This window comes from Salvia hispanica, chromosome 1 (assembly GCF_023119035.1).
Source record: "Salvia hispanica cultivar TCC Black 2014 chromosome 1, UniMelb_Shisp_WGS_1.0, whole genome shotgun sequence".
NCBI lineage: Eukaryota > Viridiplantae > Streptophyta > Magnoliopsida > Lamiales > Lamiaceae > Salvia > Salvia hispanica.
In genome coordinates, this window is record NC_062965.1 from 51,659,317 (window position 1) to 51,678,122 (window position 18,806).

An 18,806-nucleotide genomic window follows, 5' to 3' on the forward strand; every position below is an offset into this window, starting at 1 on the left:
TTTGATGGACGTTGAGTGTGAAAATGAAAGAGAAGCACATTTAAAGAAAGATGACCACGGAGATAAAAAGATATTTTTATTTATATTTTATAGTAATGACTCATTTTGGTTGCGACGACCAAATTGAAGTACTCTCGCGGTCCTAAGGAAGATGACCTTCTTTTTTGGACGGCACGAGAATCATGTAATTTTATTTTGTGTGTGAAGTGGAGAAAGTAAAGTAAGAGAGGGAATGAATAAAGTAGAAAAAAAAAGTATTTTCATTTTATTAATGGATCATTTTAGTTTGAACAAACCAAAAATGAAAATGGATCATCTTTAATAAAACAAATGGAGTAGTTATGATGTGGATGACACAGTTAAAATCAAATTTAACAATTTGTTCGTATTAATAGTTATTTACTGTAATTTTAATCTCTAATTTCTTACTTTAATATCTGCCACTAAGAATCTTATTTCTTGGCGGTACGAATTTTAAGAAATATTAAGAAAAGTGGTTAGAAAAAAGTTAGTAGAATAGAGTCTCACTTGTATATATTAGTATTAAACGAAATGTAAGTGGAATAAGTTAGTGCAAGGTGATATCCCATTACCCATTTATGATAAAAAGTGAACCAGACTCATATTCGTGGACGGACTAAAATGGAAAAACGAGACTCTTATTCACAGACGGAGGAAGTATCTATTGACCACCATCGTATGCAAATCTAATTCTCTCTCTTGTTACTTGTCTATCCCACATTCTCCTACCGCCAACGTTGCAGTCTTTTAGAAAAAGAAAATACAACTGCGCAGTTATTTTCAATAATGATGTTCCCGAAAGATACTCCCTCCGTTCCACGTAAGATGATCCTTTTCTTGATCGACACGAGATTTTATGCTATTTTATTAAGTTGAGAGAATAAATAAAATGGAGATCATAATTGAACCAAAACTCTATAACCTGCAGAATGATAATGGTCTTGTACAATTTGATTGATTCTTAACTCAATGTTATTGGAACACACCATATATATGCATTAATTGGTGGAAGTGACGAAGTGTAGCCCAAACAGTGGACTATTAGAAATAAAGTATCAGTAGTTTAATTCATCAAGCAATGTGGCAATGTGGGGTGATAATTAAGGGAATAAATCATAGGTGGTTAGGCTATCTAATTTTGCTGTAGTTTGGGTAAAATGGAATAAAGGTGGGTTAAACAAGGACATATTGCAATTAATTGGTTGGTATCGCTGCCGCCACCTTTATCGCCGCCGTCATGTTAGTTTAAAGATCTTAATGAGTATTCGAATATTGGAAATCAGCCCTACATACTCGACGGCTGGCTTTTTTTCTTTTATTAGTGTAAATGAACAATAGTTGGGCTCAAAATCATCATCTTTTGTAAGTATGTCTAACTATAGCATTAGTAATTAAAAATTTGTGGATAAACTATTTGGATAGCTTAGTTTAAACTTGTCCATAGTTATTTAACTATTTGGATGGATTAGTTCAACCATATTTCTGTTAGTTGCAATTTTAAAAAAAAAGAAAAAAACTCTTAAAATCAATAGTTCCATAAAGATGTCCGATCAACTTTTTCAACTCACTTTTTATTACTACCTCCGTTCCATAGTAATGGAGGCATTTCTTTTCGGCACGGAGATTAAGAAAAATTGTGTTAGGTGAGTTAAGTAAAGGGAGAAAAATGTATTGATTTTTACTAATGTAGAGAGATGAAGAGAGAAAAGAGTAAGAGAGAGTAAAGTAGGTGTGGAAAAATGTATTGATTTTTACTAAAAAAGGAAATGACTCTATTACTATGGAACGTACCAAAATGACTCTATTACTATGGAACGGAGGGAGTACATTTCTTAAAACCCATGCCTTGTCAAAGTGGACTATCTTTGTGAAACGGGGGGAGTATTAGTTAGTTTGGAATAGTATAATTATGTCAATTTCTCAATGGGTATGATTGTGGTAGAGTTGATAAGAGCATCAGCAGCGCGGCTCGCCACCGGCTCGATCTCGTTCCGGCGAGACGGGTCGGCGGCGAGACCGCGTTACAAAACGCATCTCGTCCTGCAGAGACGGGACGTCTCGTCGCGCGTCGCGCGCAGAAGGGGCTGGGCACAAGCTGTCTCGCCACGCACCAGCACCACATGGTGCGCGCTGGCGCTAGGCGTGACGCCCACTCGCCGCCCCGCGAGTGGGCGTCGAAATTATGACATCATAATTTATTTATTTTTTAAATTCGATTTTTTGAAAAAAAAATTTCAAACGGTCGAATTTTTTTTCTTTTTTTTTTATTTTTTTTTATTATTCTATAAATGCTACCTTACTCTTCCATTCTCCATTCTACACACAAACACTACACCTATCTATTTTTCTCTAAAATATCCAGTCTCTTTTCTCTCCAATTTTTGAAAAAATGTTCAGCGATGGAAACTCCGGCCGCGGCGGCCGCGGCTCCGGCGGTTTCGACTTGAACTCGTTTGGTGATTGGGCGGGCATGTACAACGTTTTAGGTACTACCGATACCGGTTCGTCGCCGGGCATCCAAGGCTCGACGACTCTGGTGGCGTACCAAACACCACATTTTGATGTGGATGCATACTATCGTCCCTCCCCCCAGAGATACGGGCAATCGCCAGGATTATCCAAAATTTCGGAGAATTTTTCGGATGAATCGGTGGGATACTGGCCGATAGGTGGAGGCTCCGCCAGGATCGGCGTCAATGTCGAGGAGGAAGAGGGCGACGGCGAGGTTGTGGTGGACGGCGGCCGTCATTCATACAACCAAAAGGAGACGTTGGCTCTGTACGACGCTTGGATCACCGTCTCGTACGATCCTATAGTTGGGAATCAACAAACCAGCTTGTGTTTCTGGAAAAAAGTCAATGAACTTTACAACGCACGAAGGCCGAAGAAAACATTTGCCTGCAACGTGAAGATGCTCCGCGGTCATTGGGACTGATGCGACAAAGATGTCAAAAAGTTTTGCGCGATATACAGGGTAGAAGAGGCGAATTACCAAAGCGGCGCCAGTGGAGCCGACATTCTGAGAGCGGCATTGCGAGTCTTTAAAGACGACGTTGGTAAAGATTTCAAGTATGTCGATGTTTGGTCGCAAGTCCCCCACCTTGAAAGGTGGGCTGGCGGTGTCCAGTCGGGCTCGAGCTCGAAACGCACGAAGAACACGGCGAGAGGCCAATACTCATCTAGTGAGGGCAGCTCAGGAAACACCTCACAAGAGGGCACGCTAACCGATGATGTATGGGGGTCTTCCAGTTCACGACGTCGGCCGCAAGGGACCAAGGCGGCAAAGGCGGCTAGAGCGAGGGGGAGGGGGAGGGGCCGCGGCGAATCAAGCCAGGCGGGCTCGGGCTCGGGCTCCGGCACGGGCTCGAACACCCTAATGTCCATGTACCTGCTCGCCACGATGGCTGATACTTAAAAAATGAGTCCTCCCCAATTTGAAGCTCAACTTGGTATTCGGTCTCGATCTAACTTGGGTGCACAGCCACCGACTTCGGGGGGATGATCTGCCGGCGGAGTAGTTTTTATAATTTAATTTAGAGTATTTTAATTATGTATTTTTAATTTTTTTTTAGAATTTTAATTATGTATTTTTTTTAGTTTTAGGATTTTAAATTATGTATTTATTTATTTTTTAGGCCTTTAAATTGTAATTTTTATTTTATTTAATGAAGTGTGTTTTTATTAATTGAATTTGTTGGAATTAAAAAAAAAATGAAATTGAATGAATAGTTAAGAGATGAGATGGTTAAGAGATGGAGGGATGCAGGTGTTATCTCTTAGTCAAGAGATGGGCTGAAAAGTATAGTGGAGCCCATAAATAGTTAAAGGATGAGATGATTAAGGGATGAATAAGAGATAGCGTTGTGGATGGCCTAAGTGATTTTAGTTTTTTAGAATATTCATAGTAAAGACCGATCCCATTTCTAGAGCACTCACAGTGGAGGCTTCCTCATCGGCGCCCACAGGTCACCATTGCGGGGGAGGCCGATTCCCTTTCCCAACTCCTCCACCCCAATGACCGATACATCGGCTGGGCTTATATTCATTTTATATGAAAAGGTATTAAAATGGAAAAATGTGTGAGAAATGCTACTCCTCTACTGAAACTGAGCTTTTTCCTTCCCCAGCCATGGCGACTGCGCTGCTTCAAAATCCATCAATCCAAACGCTTTAAGCATTTCGATTTCTGAGGCAAGTCGTTTCCATTTCCCAATCGCAATTTCAGTTTCTATCATCATGATTGCAATTGCACGCAAAAATCTCTCCTCTTTAGCTTTGAACCCTAATTCATTTCTCTGCAACTCCAATCTACATTTCCTTCCACCATTCCACTTTTTCTCGACTTCGAGGATCAAGAGACTAACCCCTAGCGCTAAAATTCACGATGTTTTGGTCAATAAACACCAATTTCTTCCTGAATTAGCTTCGCGTTTGCGTAAATTTAGAGACCCCCAAAGAGCCGATTCAGTTCTATCATTCCTTAAAGAGAATAGCTTTACAACTACTCAGCTGCAGAAATTAGTAATATATGATCCTCGGATTCTAGGGTTTACGATTGAGGGTTTGGACTCCAGATTGAAGGTATTCCAAAATTTGGGGCTTTCTTCCAAGGAGATTGCCAAGGTGATTTCCAGTAATAAGACGATTTTACATTCAAGTATGGCGAACAAGATCATTCCCAATTTATCGCTGCTGAAGGGCTTGCTGGGATCCAATGATGGTGTGGCCAAACTTTTGAAAAGTTGCTCCTGGTTTATGATATATGATTTGGAGAAAACCTTAATGCCAAATGTGGAAATCTTGAAGAGATGTAGCATACCAATGGAGCGCATCCTTCACTTGCTCTACAGTCTACCGAGAGCGTTCTTGGTCAAGTCGGATATCATGAGGAGATCGGTAGACAAGGCCATAGAATTCGGGGTCCCTCGCACTTCAGTTGTTTTTATCTATGCTGTTGGTCTGTTTCACTTTACGAGCCAAGGGCTGTGGGAAGTCAAGCTGCAAACTCTCCGCGATTTGGGATTTTCTGATGATGATATATTGGCAATGTTTAGGAAGCAACCACATGTTTTTAGAGCATCTGGACACAAACTGAAGAACAAAATAGAGTTTCTTCTTGCTACTGGGAAGTTCAATATATCCAGTGTTGTAGCTTGTCCCGTAGCACTTGCGTGCAGTATTGAGAAGAGGCTTGAGCCGCGGATGCAAATTCTGAGACTTTTGGAGATAAGGAATCTGATTGAAAAGTGGCCTAGCCTTTCAGGAATTTCTTCGTTTACAGATTATATGTTTTTTGATAAATTTATTAGGCCTTATTATGATGAGATTGGCGAAGAGTGCATCATCAAGAAATTTGTCACAGGAAATAAAAGAGTTGAAGCTGTAAGCAAATGCTTGCTGAGCTCAGGTTGAAGTAACAGTGAATAGGTTAAGTAAAAGGTGAATAGATGTTTAGTTTCTTATTAGGCCTTATGGTGATGAGATTACCGAAGAACACATCACAAAGGTTAGCAATGATTAGGTAAAATAAGGAGGTTAGAACCATTCTGCTGTTTGGTGGTGTTTCTGCTGAAAGCCGTGACATTGTGCAGCGTCTTCCTGTTCTTGTCCTGATTGCTCGTCCTGAGATTAGAAACTTTGGTGTTGCTTGTTCTGATCGGTTATACTTTTGCTGCATCTTTTCTCATTTCTTATGACTGTAAAGTGTGTTTACTGCCTTGTAAGTGATGTTGATCCACTCCCAATATTGTGTTAATCTTTTGAGAGAAAAATGCTAATGTAATTTGCTTTTCTTCTAGAGAGACATTCTTGCCATTTGCTTTGATTAGTATACCATATAGCACATGAAACAGTTCAATTTTTCATCTATAGAAAACATCTTTTTTGGTCCGCAATTTTTAGCTATTTTTTCACTGTTTCAATTTTTTTTAGGTGAAAATACCCTCAAGGCCATGAAGGGTATTTCAGTCTATTTACTCTCTCTTCTTCGTTTATCTCTTTTATTTTATTTATAAAGAAGTACTCCATAAATATCATTTTGAACCTAATCGCCTAAAACCATCTTCTAATGGCACTTTGGAACTGAGCTTCTTCACACTCTGCCATGGCGACGGCGCTCCTTCAAAAATCCTAATTCCAGTAGCTCTGTGTCCCTTGATTTTGTAGAAAGTAAGTCGTTTTCATTTCCGTTTCTCTCAACATGATTGCAATTGCACGCAAGAATCTCTCCTGTTTGTTTATAAACCCTAATTCGTTTCTCTGCAACTCAAATGTGCTCTCGTTTTCCACTTGGAGGCTGAAAACACTAATCCCTGTCCCTGAAATCTGCGATGTTTTGGTCAATAAACACCAATTTCCCCCTGAATTGGCTTCACTTGCTTCATCGCGTTTACCTAAATTTAGAGATCCCCAAAGAGCTGATTCAGTGCTATCATTCCTCAAAGAGAATAGCTTTACGACTGCTCAGCTGCAGAAACTTGTCGTATATAATCCTCGGATTCTAGGGTTTACTATTGAGGGTTTGAAATCCAGATTGAAGGTGTTCCAAGATTTGGGGCTTTCTTCCGAGGAGATTGCCAAGATGATTTCCAGTAGTAAGGCGATTTTACATTCAAGTATGGCGAACAAGATCATTCCCAATTTATCGATGCTCAAGGGCTTATCGGGATCCAATGATAATGTGGCCAGACTTGTGAAGAGATGCCCCTGGGTTTTTTTAACCGATTTGGAGAAAACCTTGATGCCAAATGTAGAAATCTTGAAGAGGTGTAGCATACCAATGGAGCGCATCCTTCACTTGCTCTACATTCGCCCGAGAACTTTCTTGGTCAAGTCGGATATCATGAGGAGATCCGTAGACAAGGCCATAGAGATTGGGGTACCTCTGACTTCAATCGCTTTTATCCATGCTGTTGGTATTTTTAATCATACGAGTGAAGGGATGTGGGAAGTCAAGCTGCAAACTCTCCGTGATTTGGGATTTTCTGATGATGATGTATTGGCAATGTTTAGGAAGCAACCTCCTATTTTTAATATATCTAAAAACAAAATGACGAACAAAGTAGAGCTTCTTCTTGCTACCAGGAAGTATGGGGTTACCAGTATAGTTGCTAACCCGGTGGCACTTGGTGGTAGTATTGAGAAGAGGCTTGAGCCGCGGGTGCAAATTCTGAGACTTTTGGAGAGTAGGAATCTGATTGAGAAGTGGCCATCCCTATCATTCCTTGCTACTTCTACTGATGGTAGATTTATTGACAGATTTATTAGGCCTTATTATGATGTGATTGGCAAAGAACACATCGCAAAGGTGTTCATCGAGGGCAGAAAGAGATGAAGCTTTATAAGATGAACTTGTGCTTAACATAGAGAGAGGTATCTTGCTTATGTCTGTGTTCTGGTTCTCTTTGATCGTCTCGCGAGAAGAGGCATCGTTGTGGCCTCGTTGCTATGGCTTTCGTTTAGTATGATTGCATATTTTGCTCTGCCTTTGTTAGTAATGTTCTTCCACTCGTAATGTTCTGTGTATCTTGGAATTTTAACTCAAGAAAAATGCTAAAAGAAAGTTATGTTCAGTTTGTATTAACTACTATTCATTAGTAATTCTGAGCTCCAAAAGTTAATATCATCAACCATTGTAATTTGGTTGTTGAATGGACTTTGTTTCATTCCTATACTCTTATTGGCTTCTCTAAGTCTTTCCCTCTCACCAAAATCCCTCTGTTGCTATGCTTATTTTCAAAGCAAAGATATGGTGGAAAGTTATTGAGATTGAGAAAATCATTAGCCATTGTAAAATTTTGGACACCGAATGTAACATTTTAATTAAATAAATCCAAAATGATTACATCACGATTGTTATTGAATATCTTAGAATTACAACAAATCTAATAGAGAACAATCTATAAGGTGTTATTGAATATCTTAGAATTCCAACAAATCTAATAGGGAACAATATAAGCATGATTAGGGATGTCAATCTGGTTGGCCCATCGAGTTTTGAGCCAAGCCTATTCGGATTGCGGGTCAATCGGGTTGTGATTTCTTTCGAGTTATAAAAGTTCAACCCTAACCCTGAAAGCTCAGATTTTGGGCTAGCCCAACGGGTTAATCGGGTTGCTACCGATAAGATTACCGTGCGATCTATCCAATAAATAATGATGAAAAATTAGTTTTAGTCATAAAATGTAAAATATTTAATTATGATAAATGTGAGATATATTCTTAAACTCAATTATAAACATGATCAAATACTAATATTTTGAGATATTTCATGAAATTTTAATGCATGTTTTAGAAATTTAATTTTTTTTAGTAAATTTGAAAATTTAAATTTATTTATTAATTATTATATTAATAAAAATCAATGTATAATTTGTATATTTAATATAAAATAGAAAGTTATTTTTTAGTTATATATATTATAAAATTAATCAATGAAATGTCGAATTAGGAGTAAAAAATAATAATAAAAATTTTATCGGGTTTTCGAATCAGCCCATCGGGATTTCATGTCTGGCCCTAACAGGTTGCAGACTAATCGAGTTTTAATTTTATCGGGCTAGAAATTTTCAGCCATAACCCTATAAATTTGGCGGCCTATTCGGGTCAGCCCATGGGTTGTGGGCTACACTAACATCCCTTAGAATGAGTCATTGCGCCTTGTTTGTTGTAGCTTCTTCCTTTTCTAAGTTAATTAAAAAGAGTTCCCATTTGCCCCCGGCGACCATTGCGACTCGAACGAATCCCAAACCCCGAGTCCCCGACTAAATTGTGTTTCATTAGTTAAAAATATTTATTCGTAAACTGAAGGGGCTAATTACAATTTCTCAGCACTATGCCTAGTGAAGATCACCTACTACTTTTTCTGCACAATCTTCTTTAAACCTGAGATTAGCTTATCCGCCCAAAACAACGTCGATTTCTTTGAATTATGGATTGAATGATTGGATTAATCAGATTTGTAAGATATTGGAATTGATGTCAAATTCTTTGATTTTTGCTAATTGGCTAATGGATGTTGTATATTTTTGTAGAAGCTTTTTAATGTCCGCCGTGTTCGCAAACCCAACATCCTCGCTCTTTTTTCCGAAGTCATTTTTTCTTGTTTTATCTTTTTCTTCATGTTATGTTGATATTTTTCAACTAGAATAATTAATATTTAATTTGTTACTTTCATAATGTTAGGTTCCGTTAAATAAAGATCGAAATATATCGAATATAAAAATAGGGCTTATTAAAACGAAAATATTGTATAATTGAAACAAACAATCAAAGTACAAGGACTTAATAATGTGTTTTGCTTAATAAATTTAGATAATAGGCACATGAAAATTATGTGACGTAATTAAAAAAATATCAAATTAAATATAATTAGTTTTTATATCTTCATTTTACATGAAAAGTATTAAAATTGACCAAAATATCACAGAAACACTGAAACTGAGCTTCATGCCTCCCAGGCACGACGACGGCGTGCTTCAAAATCCCTCAATTTCAACACTTTGAACACTTCGATTTCTGAGCTAGGTCGTTTCAATTTCTGAATCTCAATTTCAATTTCTATTTCTATTTCTATCATCATGATTGCAATTGCACGCAAAAATCTCTCCTGCTTAGTTTTGAGCCCTAATTCATTTCTCTGCAACTCCAATCTACATTTCCTTCCACCAATCCACTTTTTCTCGACTTCGAGAATCAACACACTAGCCCCTTGCGCTGATATTCACGATGTTTTGGTCAATAAACACCAATTTCTTCCTGAATTAGCTTCGCGTTTACCTAAATTTAGAGACCCCCAAAAAGCTGATTCAGTTCTATCATTCCTCAAAGAGAATAGCTTTACGACTGCTCAGCTGCAGAAATTAGTTATGTATGATCCTCGGATTCTAGGGTTTACAATTGAGGGCTTGGAATCCAAATTCAAGGTATTCCAAGATTTGGGGCTTTCTTCCGAGGAGATTGCCAAGATGATTTCCAGTAATGAGAGGATTTTACAATCAAGTATAGCAAAAAAGATCATTCCCAATTTATCGATGCTGAAGGGCTTGCTGGGATCCAATGACGATGTGGCCAGACTTTTGAAAAGATTATCCTGGTTTGTGGTACATGATTTGGAGAAAACCTTGATGCCAAATGTTGAAATCTTGAAGAGATGTAGCATACCGATGGAGCGCATCCTTCACTTGCTCTATGGTCTACCGCGGGCTTTCTTGGTCAAGTCGGATATCATGAGGAGATCTGTAGACAAGGCCATCGAATTTGGGGTCCCTCGCACTTCAGTTGTTTTTATCTATGCTCTTTGTGTATTTCACTTTACGGGCGAAGGGATGTGGGAAGTCAAGGTGCAAACACTTCGTGATTTGGGATTTTCTGATGATGATGTATTGGCAATGTTTAGGAAGCAACCTAGTGTTTTTAGAATATCTGGAAACAAAATGAAGAACAAAATAGAGTTTCTTATTGCTACTGGGAAGTTCAGTGTATCCAGTATTGTAGCTTGTCCGGTAGCACTTAGCTACAATATCGAGAGGAGGCTTGGGCCGCGGATGCAAATTCTGAGACTTTAGGAGAGTAGGAATCTGATTGAAAAGTGGCCTTGTCTTTCAGTAATTTCTACTTCTACTGATGGTACATTTATTGACAGATTTATTAGGCCTTATTATGATGTGATTGGCGAAGAACACATCGCAAAGGTTTTCGTCGATGGCAGAAAGAGATGAAGCTTTATAAGTTGAACTTGTGCTTAACATAGAGAGGGGTATCTTGCTTGTGTCTGTTTCTAGTTCTCTTTGATCGTCGTCTCGTGATAAGACGTATCGTTGTGGCCTCGTTGCTATATGCTTTCGTTTAGTATGATTGTATATTTTGCTCTGCCTTTGTTAGTAATGTTCTTCCACTCCTAATGTTCTATGTATCTTGGAATTTTAACTCAAGAAAAATGCTAAAAGAAAGTTATGTTCAGTTTGTATTAACTATTCATTAGTATTTCTGAGCTCAAAATGTTACTATCATCAGCCATTGTAAATTGTGGTTGAATGACTACTTTGTTTCATTCCTAAATCCAAAATGATTACATCAAGATTAGTCATTTTAATTCTATATTGAATATCTTAGAATTACAACAAATCTAGTAGAGAACAATCTATAACAATGAGCCTTGTTTGTTATAGCTTAATTCTTCCTTTTCTAAGGTAATTAATAACAGTTTTGTCAAAGAAAAATCTGTCTTGCCAACTAAAACTGTGTTTCATTAGTTAAAAACATTTGCTTCATGGCAAAATATGTAAATATTCATAAAATGAGGGGGCTAATTGCAAATTGCCACTATCACTAAACCATCGTCTTAAACCCTGAGATTAGCTTTTCCGCCCAAAACGACGTCGTCTTTGCTTCACCGCCACCGGCGCTTCATCTTCTCAGGCGAGCGATTTTCTCCTCTTCAATAATCAACAGTTTCGCAGACTTCAACTATTTAATCGTCACTTCTTTCTCTCTCGCGAATATGACTCCAATTTTCCCCAAACATTTCGCGTATTTATTATCGAGAAATTCCCCATTTCTCTGCAAATCTAGGGTTCCATTTTCCACATCCACCGCCAAAAACCCCATAATCAATCCCACAGTCTACAATGTCTTGCTTCACGAACACAATTTCTCCCCCGAATCAGCTGCGAAAGCCGCCTCAATCATATCCCGCTTAAGGAACCCCCAAAAATCCGATTCCCTTTTCTCATACCTCAAAAAAAACGGCTTTTCGGGCTCCCATTTGGAGACAATCGTGAAATACAACCCCTCATTCGTCTCCGCCGATCTCGAGAAATCAATCAAGCCCAAGATCGAGCTTTTCCAAGAGCTAGGACTCTCCAACAGCGACATCGCCGATTTGGTCACCGATAACGCCTCGATTTTGTTCCGAAGCACTGATAAAGTAGTTATCCCTGCCTTGTCTTTACTCAGGAGCTTGCTGGGATCAGATGCTAATGTTGTGAACCTCTTGAAGAAGAGTGGGTGGTTCTTGATTAAGGATTTGGACAAGTCCATGGTGCCGAATATCGAGTTCTTGAAGGGTCGTGGCGTCCCCACGGAGCAGATCATCGCGTGTTTGCATTCGTTCTCGAGGACTCTGCTGCAGAAGCCCGGGAAGTTGAGGAGGGCGGCCGAGAGGGCGGAGGAGCTTGGGGCCCGGCCGGGGTCGGGGATGTACATTCATGGGGTGAGGGTGATTGCCTCGATGAGCGATGAGGTTTGGGAGGCGAAGCTGGGGGCTTTCCGGGAGTTGGGGTTCTCGGACGAGGAGATTGTGAATGGGTTCAGCAAGTATCCCCCGGCCTTCGCTGTGTCGTTGAGGAAGATGAGGGAGGTGAAGGATGTTTTGGTGTCCACCGGGAAGTATGGTGTGGCGAGCATTGTTGCATACCCGATATGTTTCTGTGGCAGTGTGGAGAAGAGGCTTAGGCCGCGGATTCGAGTGTTGGCTGCTTTGGAGGAGAAGAGGTTGATCAAGAAGTGGCCTAGTTTGGCTACATTGTGTAGTTTGTCAGATGTGAGATTCTTTGAGAGGTTTGTTAAGCCTTACTTAGATGAAGTTGGCCATTTGTTTAGGATTTGATCATTGAAAATTTTAGCTAGAAGATGATGCATTTTGCCTGTGGAAAAGGGGAGGTTTCTTTGCACTTGTAATTATAGGTGTTTTGTTGTGTGAAATCATGGTTTGGGTTTAAAGGTTTGAGAACTTATTAAGTTTGGTGAGGTTTGAAAAAGGACAAAGGTTTCCTATTGGGCTGGAAAAAATCGAACTTTTATGATTTAATACTTCATTTTAAAATTCTAATTTCTAGCATTTTAAGAATACTCAAAAAATTTATCCAATTTTGTGATTTAAAAAATTATTATCACTAAAGCTTTGGTTTGCTTTAGGTATCACAATTCATTGAGTCAAAAACAATTGAGTATATTCTAATTAGCCCCTTATTATTCTTCTAGTAAATGATACAGTAAATGTAACCAATTTCTCGTCATTTTAATGATCTAGAATCAATCCAAGAACTATTGCCTTATTATTGCCTATTGTCAGATACCTACTTGGCTACTTGACTAAATTCTGATTCTTGGCTTAAAAATGAGTTTTCCATACAAGAAATCTTATAATAACACCAACAACAGACCAGGCTATGAAAACTTCCTCACTATTTCCCAATCCAACATTCTGAAAAAAATGTCAAATGATAAATGTGACCAATTTCTTGTCATTTTTGAATCAATCCAATAACTAATGCCTAATTCCAGATCCCAATTTGTCTAAATTCTGATTCTTGGCTTGAAAACTTCCTCACCATTTCACTATCCAACATTCTACAAAAATGTTCAACAATCACTCATTGCTTCTCTCTTGAAGCAAAATACTTTTCAACAAACCCTTCACCAAGCTGATCTGCATAAGGCCTAACAAACGCCCCGAAAAACCTCTCATCTGTCCACCTACAAATCAACGAGAGCTTAGGCCATCTCTTAATAAGTCCCTTACTCTCCAACACCTCCAAAACCTCCAGCCGCGGCTTATACCTCCTCTCAACGCTGCACAGGAACGTCGGAGGATCACTGATCAGATCGGCCGTCTCAAACCTCCCGGTGCCAAGCAGAAGCCTCTTGATCTCCCTGCACTTCTCCAACGAGGTGCAGATCACCAACGGCGACCTCCTGAATATCTCCACCACCTCACTATCCGACACCCCCAAATCCCGGAACCCCTGAATCTTCGCCTCCCAGCTCTCCTTCCTAAACGAGGCAATGGCGCGAACAGCATACACAAACGTCTTGGTGTTTTCATCCACCCCCATTTCCCTCGCCTTCTCCACCGCCTCCCTCATCAATTCGGGCTTCAGCAAGAGGCACCGAGGGAAATGCCGAAGCAAGATGCGAATTCCTTCCATTTTTACACCGCAATTCTTCAAGAAATCGACATTTGGGATGAAGAGCTTCTCCAAATCAACAGTCATGTGCCACACGGATCGCTTCACGAGATCCACGACTTCCGAATTGGATCCTAGCAAGGCCTTCAGCGTGGAGAGCTGAGGGATTATCTTCTTCTCCGCGCTTGAGTGAATAATTGCGTTATTGCTCGACATTATCTTCGCGGTTTCCTCGGGGGGAAAGCCGAAGTCTCTGAAGATGCTGATTTTGAGCTTGACGGCGGCCTCGGCGCTGGCGGTGAGGATGCGGGGATCGGATCTCACGAGGCGCTGCAGCTGAGTGGTGGAGAAGGAGTTTTGTTTGAGGAATGTGAGGATCGAATCGGCTCTCTCGGGGCTTCTGAATCGGCTCAGCTTGGAGGAGACTGATGCGGCGATTTCGGGAGAGAAATCGTGCTTGTTTACCAAGACATCGTAAACCGCGGCGGCGGAGGTGGAAATTTCTCGCAGCGGCGGAGTGCGGAGGAAGAGATGGAGTGATGAATTCCTGCGCACAAGGGCAATCATTTTAGCATAGAATTGGAGGTGGAGACGAAATTCAACTCAATTACAGGAATGGAAATCCCTTGCTTAGAGAACTGAGGAATTTTAAATTTGGGGATTAGGGTTCTTCACCAGAGCCGAGGAAGGGAATGCATACAAAATGATTTGCACTTTTTTTAATATCAGTACAAAAAGTTTAAATTTGATGATATAAAAAATTTCATTTCTCTTTCATTTTAACGGCGTTATTGTAATTGTATCGTGTATTTTTAAAACAATCGTGTCAATTTTATATCAATATATAGAATGCAAAAAAATTTAACATAATTAATTGTTTGACACAAATTTTCATTATTATTTCATTTATTTTGTTTCATTATAATATATAGATAACCGTATATTTTAAAATAAAACTTTTTGTAGCAAATTATTAACAGCAGCAAAGTATTAAAGCAACTGATGTAATTACCCTAATTTTGAAGTATGATTTTAATTATATCTTTGATCTTAATTTTTCATATTCTATAGTAGCATTTTTCATTTTTTTTATTTTAGACGAAGGAGCGGTCACTTGTTTTCTTGATCGTGATTTTTCATTTTCAAGCACGATTTCATTCTTGGTCATAGTTTTCATTTTTTCATTTCCTATAGTTTGGAAAAAGATGAGGACATTTATTTTTATTTCATTCTTGGTCATAGTTTTCATTTTATCATTTCCTATAGTTAGGAAAAAGATGAGGACATTTATTTTTTTGATCTTAATTGTTCATTTTAACATATAGAGTAATCATAATATATAGAAAATTCTTAAAAATAATTTTTTTTTTATTTTTAAAAATAGATCACAATCCACTAAAACTAAATGCATTGCATTTTTCACTTTCTTTCTTACTTCAACCATTTTTTCTCGACCTATCTCCTCATTTATCAATTTTATATTAAAAGCTATGTCATTAACAAAACATACCAAGCGGAAATAAAACGGGAAAAAATTGATTTAAATTATTTTGGAGTCGAACATTTAAGCATGACAGAAAACACCCTTATATTTTGATGCATGTAAGAGCACATACTAATTCCTACTTATATATCAAATTTTAGTAAAACTGATAAACACAACCAATCAGGAGACAATGACCACAATTTTCAGTGATATAAATGGCGATCAAACCACAATCCTGTAACTTGATTTATCCAATGATTTAATCAAATAAAAGAAACAAAAAAGAGCATTTATGAAAGTCAAGCAAAAAAACCTTTAGACTGCGAAATATGGAATCAGACTGCAATGGAACACAAGAAACAGGTAACAGCAACCAACTGCAACACAGCTACTAAAACCATTCATCAAAAACCAGCATCAGCTTCTATAGCTATCAGCGACAACCGATCTACAACGGGTACCTCACAGCTACAGCCACAATCTCATGTGCTGTAACAGAGTAACCGAAATCAGCACAACGCGAGGTAATTTTCACAACTAGTGAATCAAAAATATCCATCACAAGATCTCAAGGTGCAAAATAAAGTGAAAAGCCTAGCAAGTTGACATCTTACCATCATCGAGCAGTCGTAAAATGTGATGTTAGATATTAGTAGTACTATATTGGTAAGAAGCCTCACCAATAATGACAGGCTCAGAGAGCTTGTAAACAAACCTTATACCATCACCAGCACCAGCAAGAAATCATAACAATCAACAGCAATGTAAAAGCAGCACCGATACCTACAGCATCATCTAAAAACAGCATCACTAGCTGCTGCATCATCTTTGCCAATCAGCAACTACCTCACGTTCACAAACTATAGAAGGCAAATAAAGATGTCATATGAGTGAGATGTTCAATGGCACGCATTCATATTAGGAATAAGAAATCTACCAGAGAGCTCAATCCACCTAAGAACGATAAAAGAGTTTAAAGACTGGTTCCGAACCATTTATGTCTGGTGCAGAGTCTAACATAAAACAACAAAACAAGTCTAGTACAACGCATAGGTATTCAAACGGATGACAAGATCTTTAGGGAAAGTATTGATCGCAACCACCATATGATGATAGGTCAAGTTCAGAAAGCACATGCTGCCAATCCATTATTCCTGGAGGAAACAAAAAAAAAATCAAAATTAACACAAATTATACCGAGACGAATTAAGTGCCACATGCAAGATATAGGGTAGGGAGAATACTTACATCAGCCTCATCATGTGGAGACGGGCTACGAGAATCACGGCGGCGGCCGCGAGGAGAGACACTCTTAGGGGTGGCAGATCGTTCAATTTTGGCATGACGCACATCAGGACTTCCATCCCTAGATAGAGGTGATTTGTTTGGGGAAGGAGATCTCCGAGGAGTGAGACTCCGTCGAACAGGAGATGCACTAACATATCACAAAAAACCATAATAAGAAATAATATCAAACAGCAAAAAGCAGTGTCATACAGGCTATTAATATTTCTAAGAGTACCTTTCATAAGACCGACTTCGTCTACGTCTATCGCCATCATCATATTTTCCTCTACCGCGTTCTCTGCGATAGGCAGGACTTGCACTACGGCTTCGGCTCCTGGACCGACTCCTGCTTCGATAGGAAGATTCCCTATGCCTACCACGATAAGACTCACGCTCACTTCTTCCCCTACTTCTCGTTTCACTGCTCCTCCTGTAGTCCCGATCCCTGTCATCATACCTGAACATACACTTCAGTTACTCACTAATAATTCTCATGAGCTAAAAATATTAACATTAGGAATAAGGTAGACATTAAATAAATATTAGCAGAAGGACTACAAATTATCTTTAAATAATTGACAATAAATTGCATATGAGAAAATCATTAGACCTTAGTCAAGATAAGATATCAATTTTATAATAAAGATTGGCTAGTTAGAGAACAAATTGAAGCAGACCTAAGATCGTGCAAAAAATGAAATCATAAAAGAATGATAGCAAAACAGATCTATTCATTATTTATAAAATAAAATTTTATTCATAATAATATTAAAAAGAATAACACAGTGGTAAAGTGGCAATATATGTGTGTTTAAGTTAAAAATACTTATACCCAAATGACAAATGACATGATTAAATTTGAGAGAGCACATGCAACAATAATAAAAGCAGAGAGACCTGGGGCGTGGACTGCGGCTTCTTGACCTGCCTTTAGACTTGTAAACAGGTTCCTCAATTCTACCTTTATCACTGATCAAAACCATAAACATCATCAGATTTTGTTTTTTGCACAAGAATCTCAGTGTGTACATACTGAGATTACAAAAACACATTATATCATCTCATCAATGTAACGTCAAGGATTGGCTTCGATAGTGAAAACCTACATTCGTTCAGCATTGGGTCCATATTTAGCAAATTGAACCATTATTTCTCTCCCATCAACAACTCTTCCTGCAAGAAACAACATACCAACTCATCATATTACAAAAAAACATCACCGTTATGGAAACTACTTCCCATTTTCTCCCCAACTCACCATCCAGCTTTTCAACTGCTTTTGCAGCCTCATCTTGATACTTATATCGCACAAATGCAAAACCCCTGGAGTCTCCAGTTCTGATTCAAAAGAATTCCATGACTCAATAACATCATTTCAGAAAAACAAATTAATGTAGAAGCTCAATGGCTACTCTTACTAGATAAGTTTCAAACAAAAACAATGCACAATTGAAGGGATTCAAAACAAAAAATACGCACAAATTCAAACACACACCAAACAAAACCCCCTGAGCATTACCTCCGGTCCCGAGGAATGAACACATCAACCACCTTGCCGTACTTATCAAACAGGGGGAACAAGTCATCAGCTGAAGTACCTGAATAATCCCAAAAATAAGAACAGAAATTAATCCAAGCGAACAAAATCAGCAACAAAATTGAAACAAAAGAGAACGAGCTGGAGAGTGAGTACGGAAAGTGATGTTGAGGACGAGGAGAGAGAAGGTGTCTCTGATGTCCGGCGGCCCAGATCTCCCGAAGTGCGACATTTCTTCGATCGGCGATGAAGAGAGAAGAATTAGGGTTTGGAATTTGGGGCCCTTTTTTGAGGGAAAATTTGGGTTCTTGTACACCTCTTTTAACGATAGAAATAGAAGTCGCTAGATCTTTTCTGGACCATTTTGCCCTTGTGCCGAATTTAATTTTAAAAATAATTGTGTCTTATTTTAATAACTTATTTAATAAAAATTCGCGTATAACTTTTTAAACTATTTTTGCTTAAAATGTCTCTGAATTTTTTGAAGAAAAAAAAATATGAAAATCTTCTAAGAATTTTAGGTCTAATTTCATCCATTTTTAATTATGAAATTTTTTAATAATACTTT

The 18,806-nt window shown here is 38.6% G+C and overlaps 6 protein-coding genes across 10 annotated transcripts; 4 read left to right on the top strand and 2 right to left on the bottom strand.

Moving 5' to 3' along the window:
- The first annotated feature begins 4,092 nt into the window (after positions 1 to 4,092).
- Positions 4,093 to 5,677, top strand: LOC125202853. Its single transcript, XM_048101330.1, has one exon. It carries the CDS (start codon positions 4,258 to 4,260, stop codon positions 5,431 to 5,433), a length of 1,176 nt encoding a protein of 391 aa, XP_047957287.1. The 5' UTR covers positions 4,093 to 4,257; the 3' UTR covers positions 5,434 to 5,677.
- Positions 5,678 to 6,220: 543 nt separating this feature from the next.
- LOC125200462 (transcription termination factor MTERF4, chloroplastic-like) lies at positions 6,221 to 7,354 on the top strand. The gene has a single exon (XM_048098108.1). The coding sequence runs from the start codon at positions 6,221 to 6,223 to the stop codon at positions 7,352 to 7,354; it is 1,134 nt and encodes a 377-aa protein (XP_047954065.1).
- A 2,122-nt stretch (positions 7,355 to 9,476) lies between these two features.
- Positions 9,477 to 10,991, top strand: LOC125219470. Its single transcript, XM_048121452.1, has one exon. It carries the CDS (start codon positions 9,600 to 9,602, stop codon positions 10,584 to 10,586), a length of 987 nt encoding a protein of 328 aa, XP_047977409.1. The 5' UTR covers positions 9,477 to 9,599; the 3' UTR covers positions 10,587 to 10,991.
- A 395-nt stretch (positions 10,992 to 11,386) lies between these two features.
- Positions 11,387 to 12,844, top strand: LOC125214349. The gene has a single exon (XM_048115344.1). It carries the CDS (start codon positions 11,522 to 11,524, stop codon positions 12,626 to 12,628), a length of 1,107 nt encoding a protein of 368 aa, XP_047971301.1. The 5' UTR covers positions 11,387 to 11,521; the 3' UTR covers positions 12,629 to 12,844.
- A 268-nt stretch (positions 12,845 to 13,112) lies between these two features.
- LOC125221122 lies at positions 13,113 to 16,331 on the bottom strand. Of its 5 annotated transcripts, none has more exons than XM_048123268.1 (3): positions 16,198 to 16,331; positions 15,728 to 15,903; positions 13,113 to 14,566 (listed from the first exon to the last, which is right to left on the bottom strand). In XM_048123268.1, exon 3 carries the CDS (start codon positions 14,493 to 14,495, stop codon positions 13,395 to 13,397), a length of 1,101 nt encoding a protein of 366 aa, XP_047979225.1. In that variant the 5' UTR covers positions 14,496 to 14,566; positions 15,728 to 15,903; positions 16,198 to 16,331; the 3' UTR covers positions 13,113 to 13,394. The 5 variants fall into 5 exon arrangements, with proteins under 5 accessions (XP_047979225.1, XP_047979232.1, XP_047979211.1 ...); XM_048123275.1 differs by having other exon boundaries at positions 16,202 to 16,323; XM_048123254.1 differs by having other exon boundaries at positions 16,130 to 16,267.
- LOC125221155 (serine/arginine-rich splicing factor SC35-like) lies at positions 16,302 to 18,546 on the bottom strand. Its single transcript, XM_048123284.1, has 8 exons — positions 18,395 to 18,546; positions 18,221 to 18,299; positions 17,960 to 18,039; positions 17,808 to 17,874; positions 17,599 to 17,670; positions 16,937 to 17,158; positions 16,663 to 16,849; positions 16,302 to 16,568 (listed from the first exon to the last, which is right to left on the bottom strand). Exons 1-8 carry the CDS (start codon positions 18,468 to 18,470, stop codon positions 16,563 to 16,565), a joined length of 789 nt encoding a protein of 262 aa, XP_047979241.1. The 5' UTR covers positions 18,471 to 18,546; the 3' UTR covers positions 16,302 to 16,562.
- Positions 18,547 to 18,806: the final 260 nt, after the last annotated feature.

What these genes read in the sequence shown, in the direction of transcription:
- LOC125221122 (XM_048123268.1), bottom strand. Translation starts at nt 14,495, where the DNA reads ATGATTGCCCTTGTGCGCAGGAATTCATCACTCCATCTCTTCCTCCGC.
- LOC125200462 (XM_048098108.1), top strand. Translation starts at nt 6,221, where the DNA reads ATGATTGCAATTGCACGCAAGAATCTCTCCTGTTTGTTTATAAACCCT.
- LOC125221155 (XM_048123284.1), bottom strand. Translation starts at nt 18,470, where the DNA reads ATGTCGCACTTCGGGAGATCTGGGCCGCCGGACATCAGAGACACCTTC. An exon ending in TTCATTCCTCGGGACCGGAG is followed by an intron (nt 18,040 to 18,220) that starts GTAATGCTCAGG and finishes CTTTTGAATCAG; the next exon opens with AACTGGAGACTCCAGGGGTT. An exon ending in AGCAGTTGAAAAGCTGGATG is followed by an intron (nt 17,875 to 17,959) that starts GTGAGTTGGGGA and finishes TGTTTCTTGCAG; the next exon opens with GAAGAGTTGTTGATGGGAGA.
- LOC125219470 (XM_048121452.1), top strand. Translation starts at nt 9,600, where the DNA reads ATGATTGCAATTGCACGCAAAAATCTCTCCTGCTTAGTTTTGAGCCCT.
- LOC125202853 (XM_048101330.1), top strand. Translation starts at nt 4,258, where the DNA reads ATGATTGCAATTGCACGCAAAAATCTCTCCTCTTTAGCTTTGAACCCT.
- LOC125214349 (XM_048115344.1), top strand. Translation starts at nt 11,522, where the DNA reads ATGACTCCAATTTTCCCCAAACATTTCGCGTATTTATTATCGAGAAAT.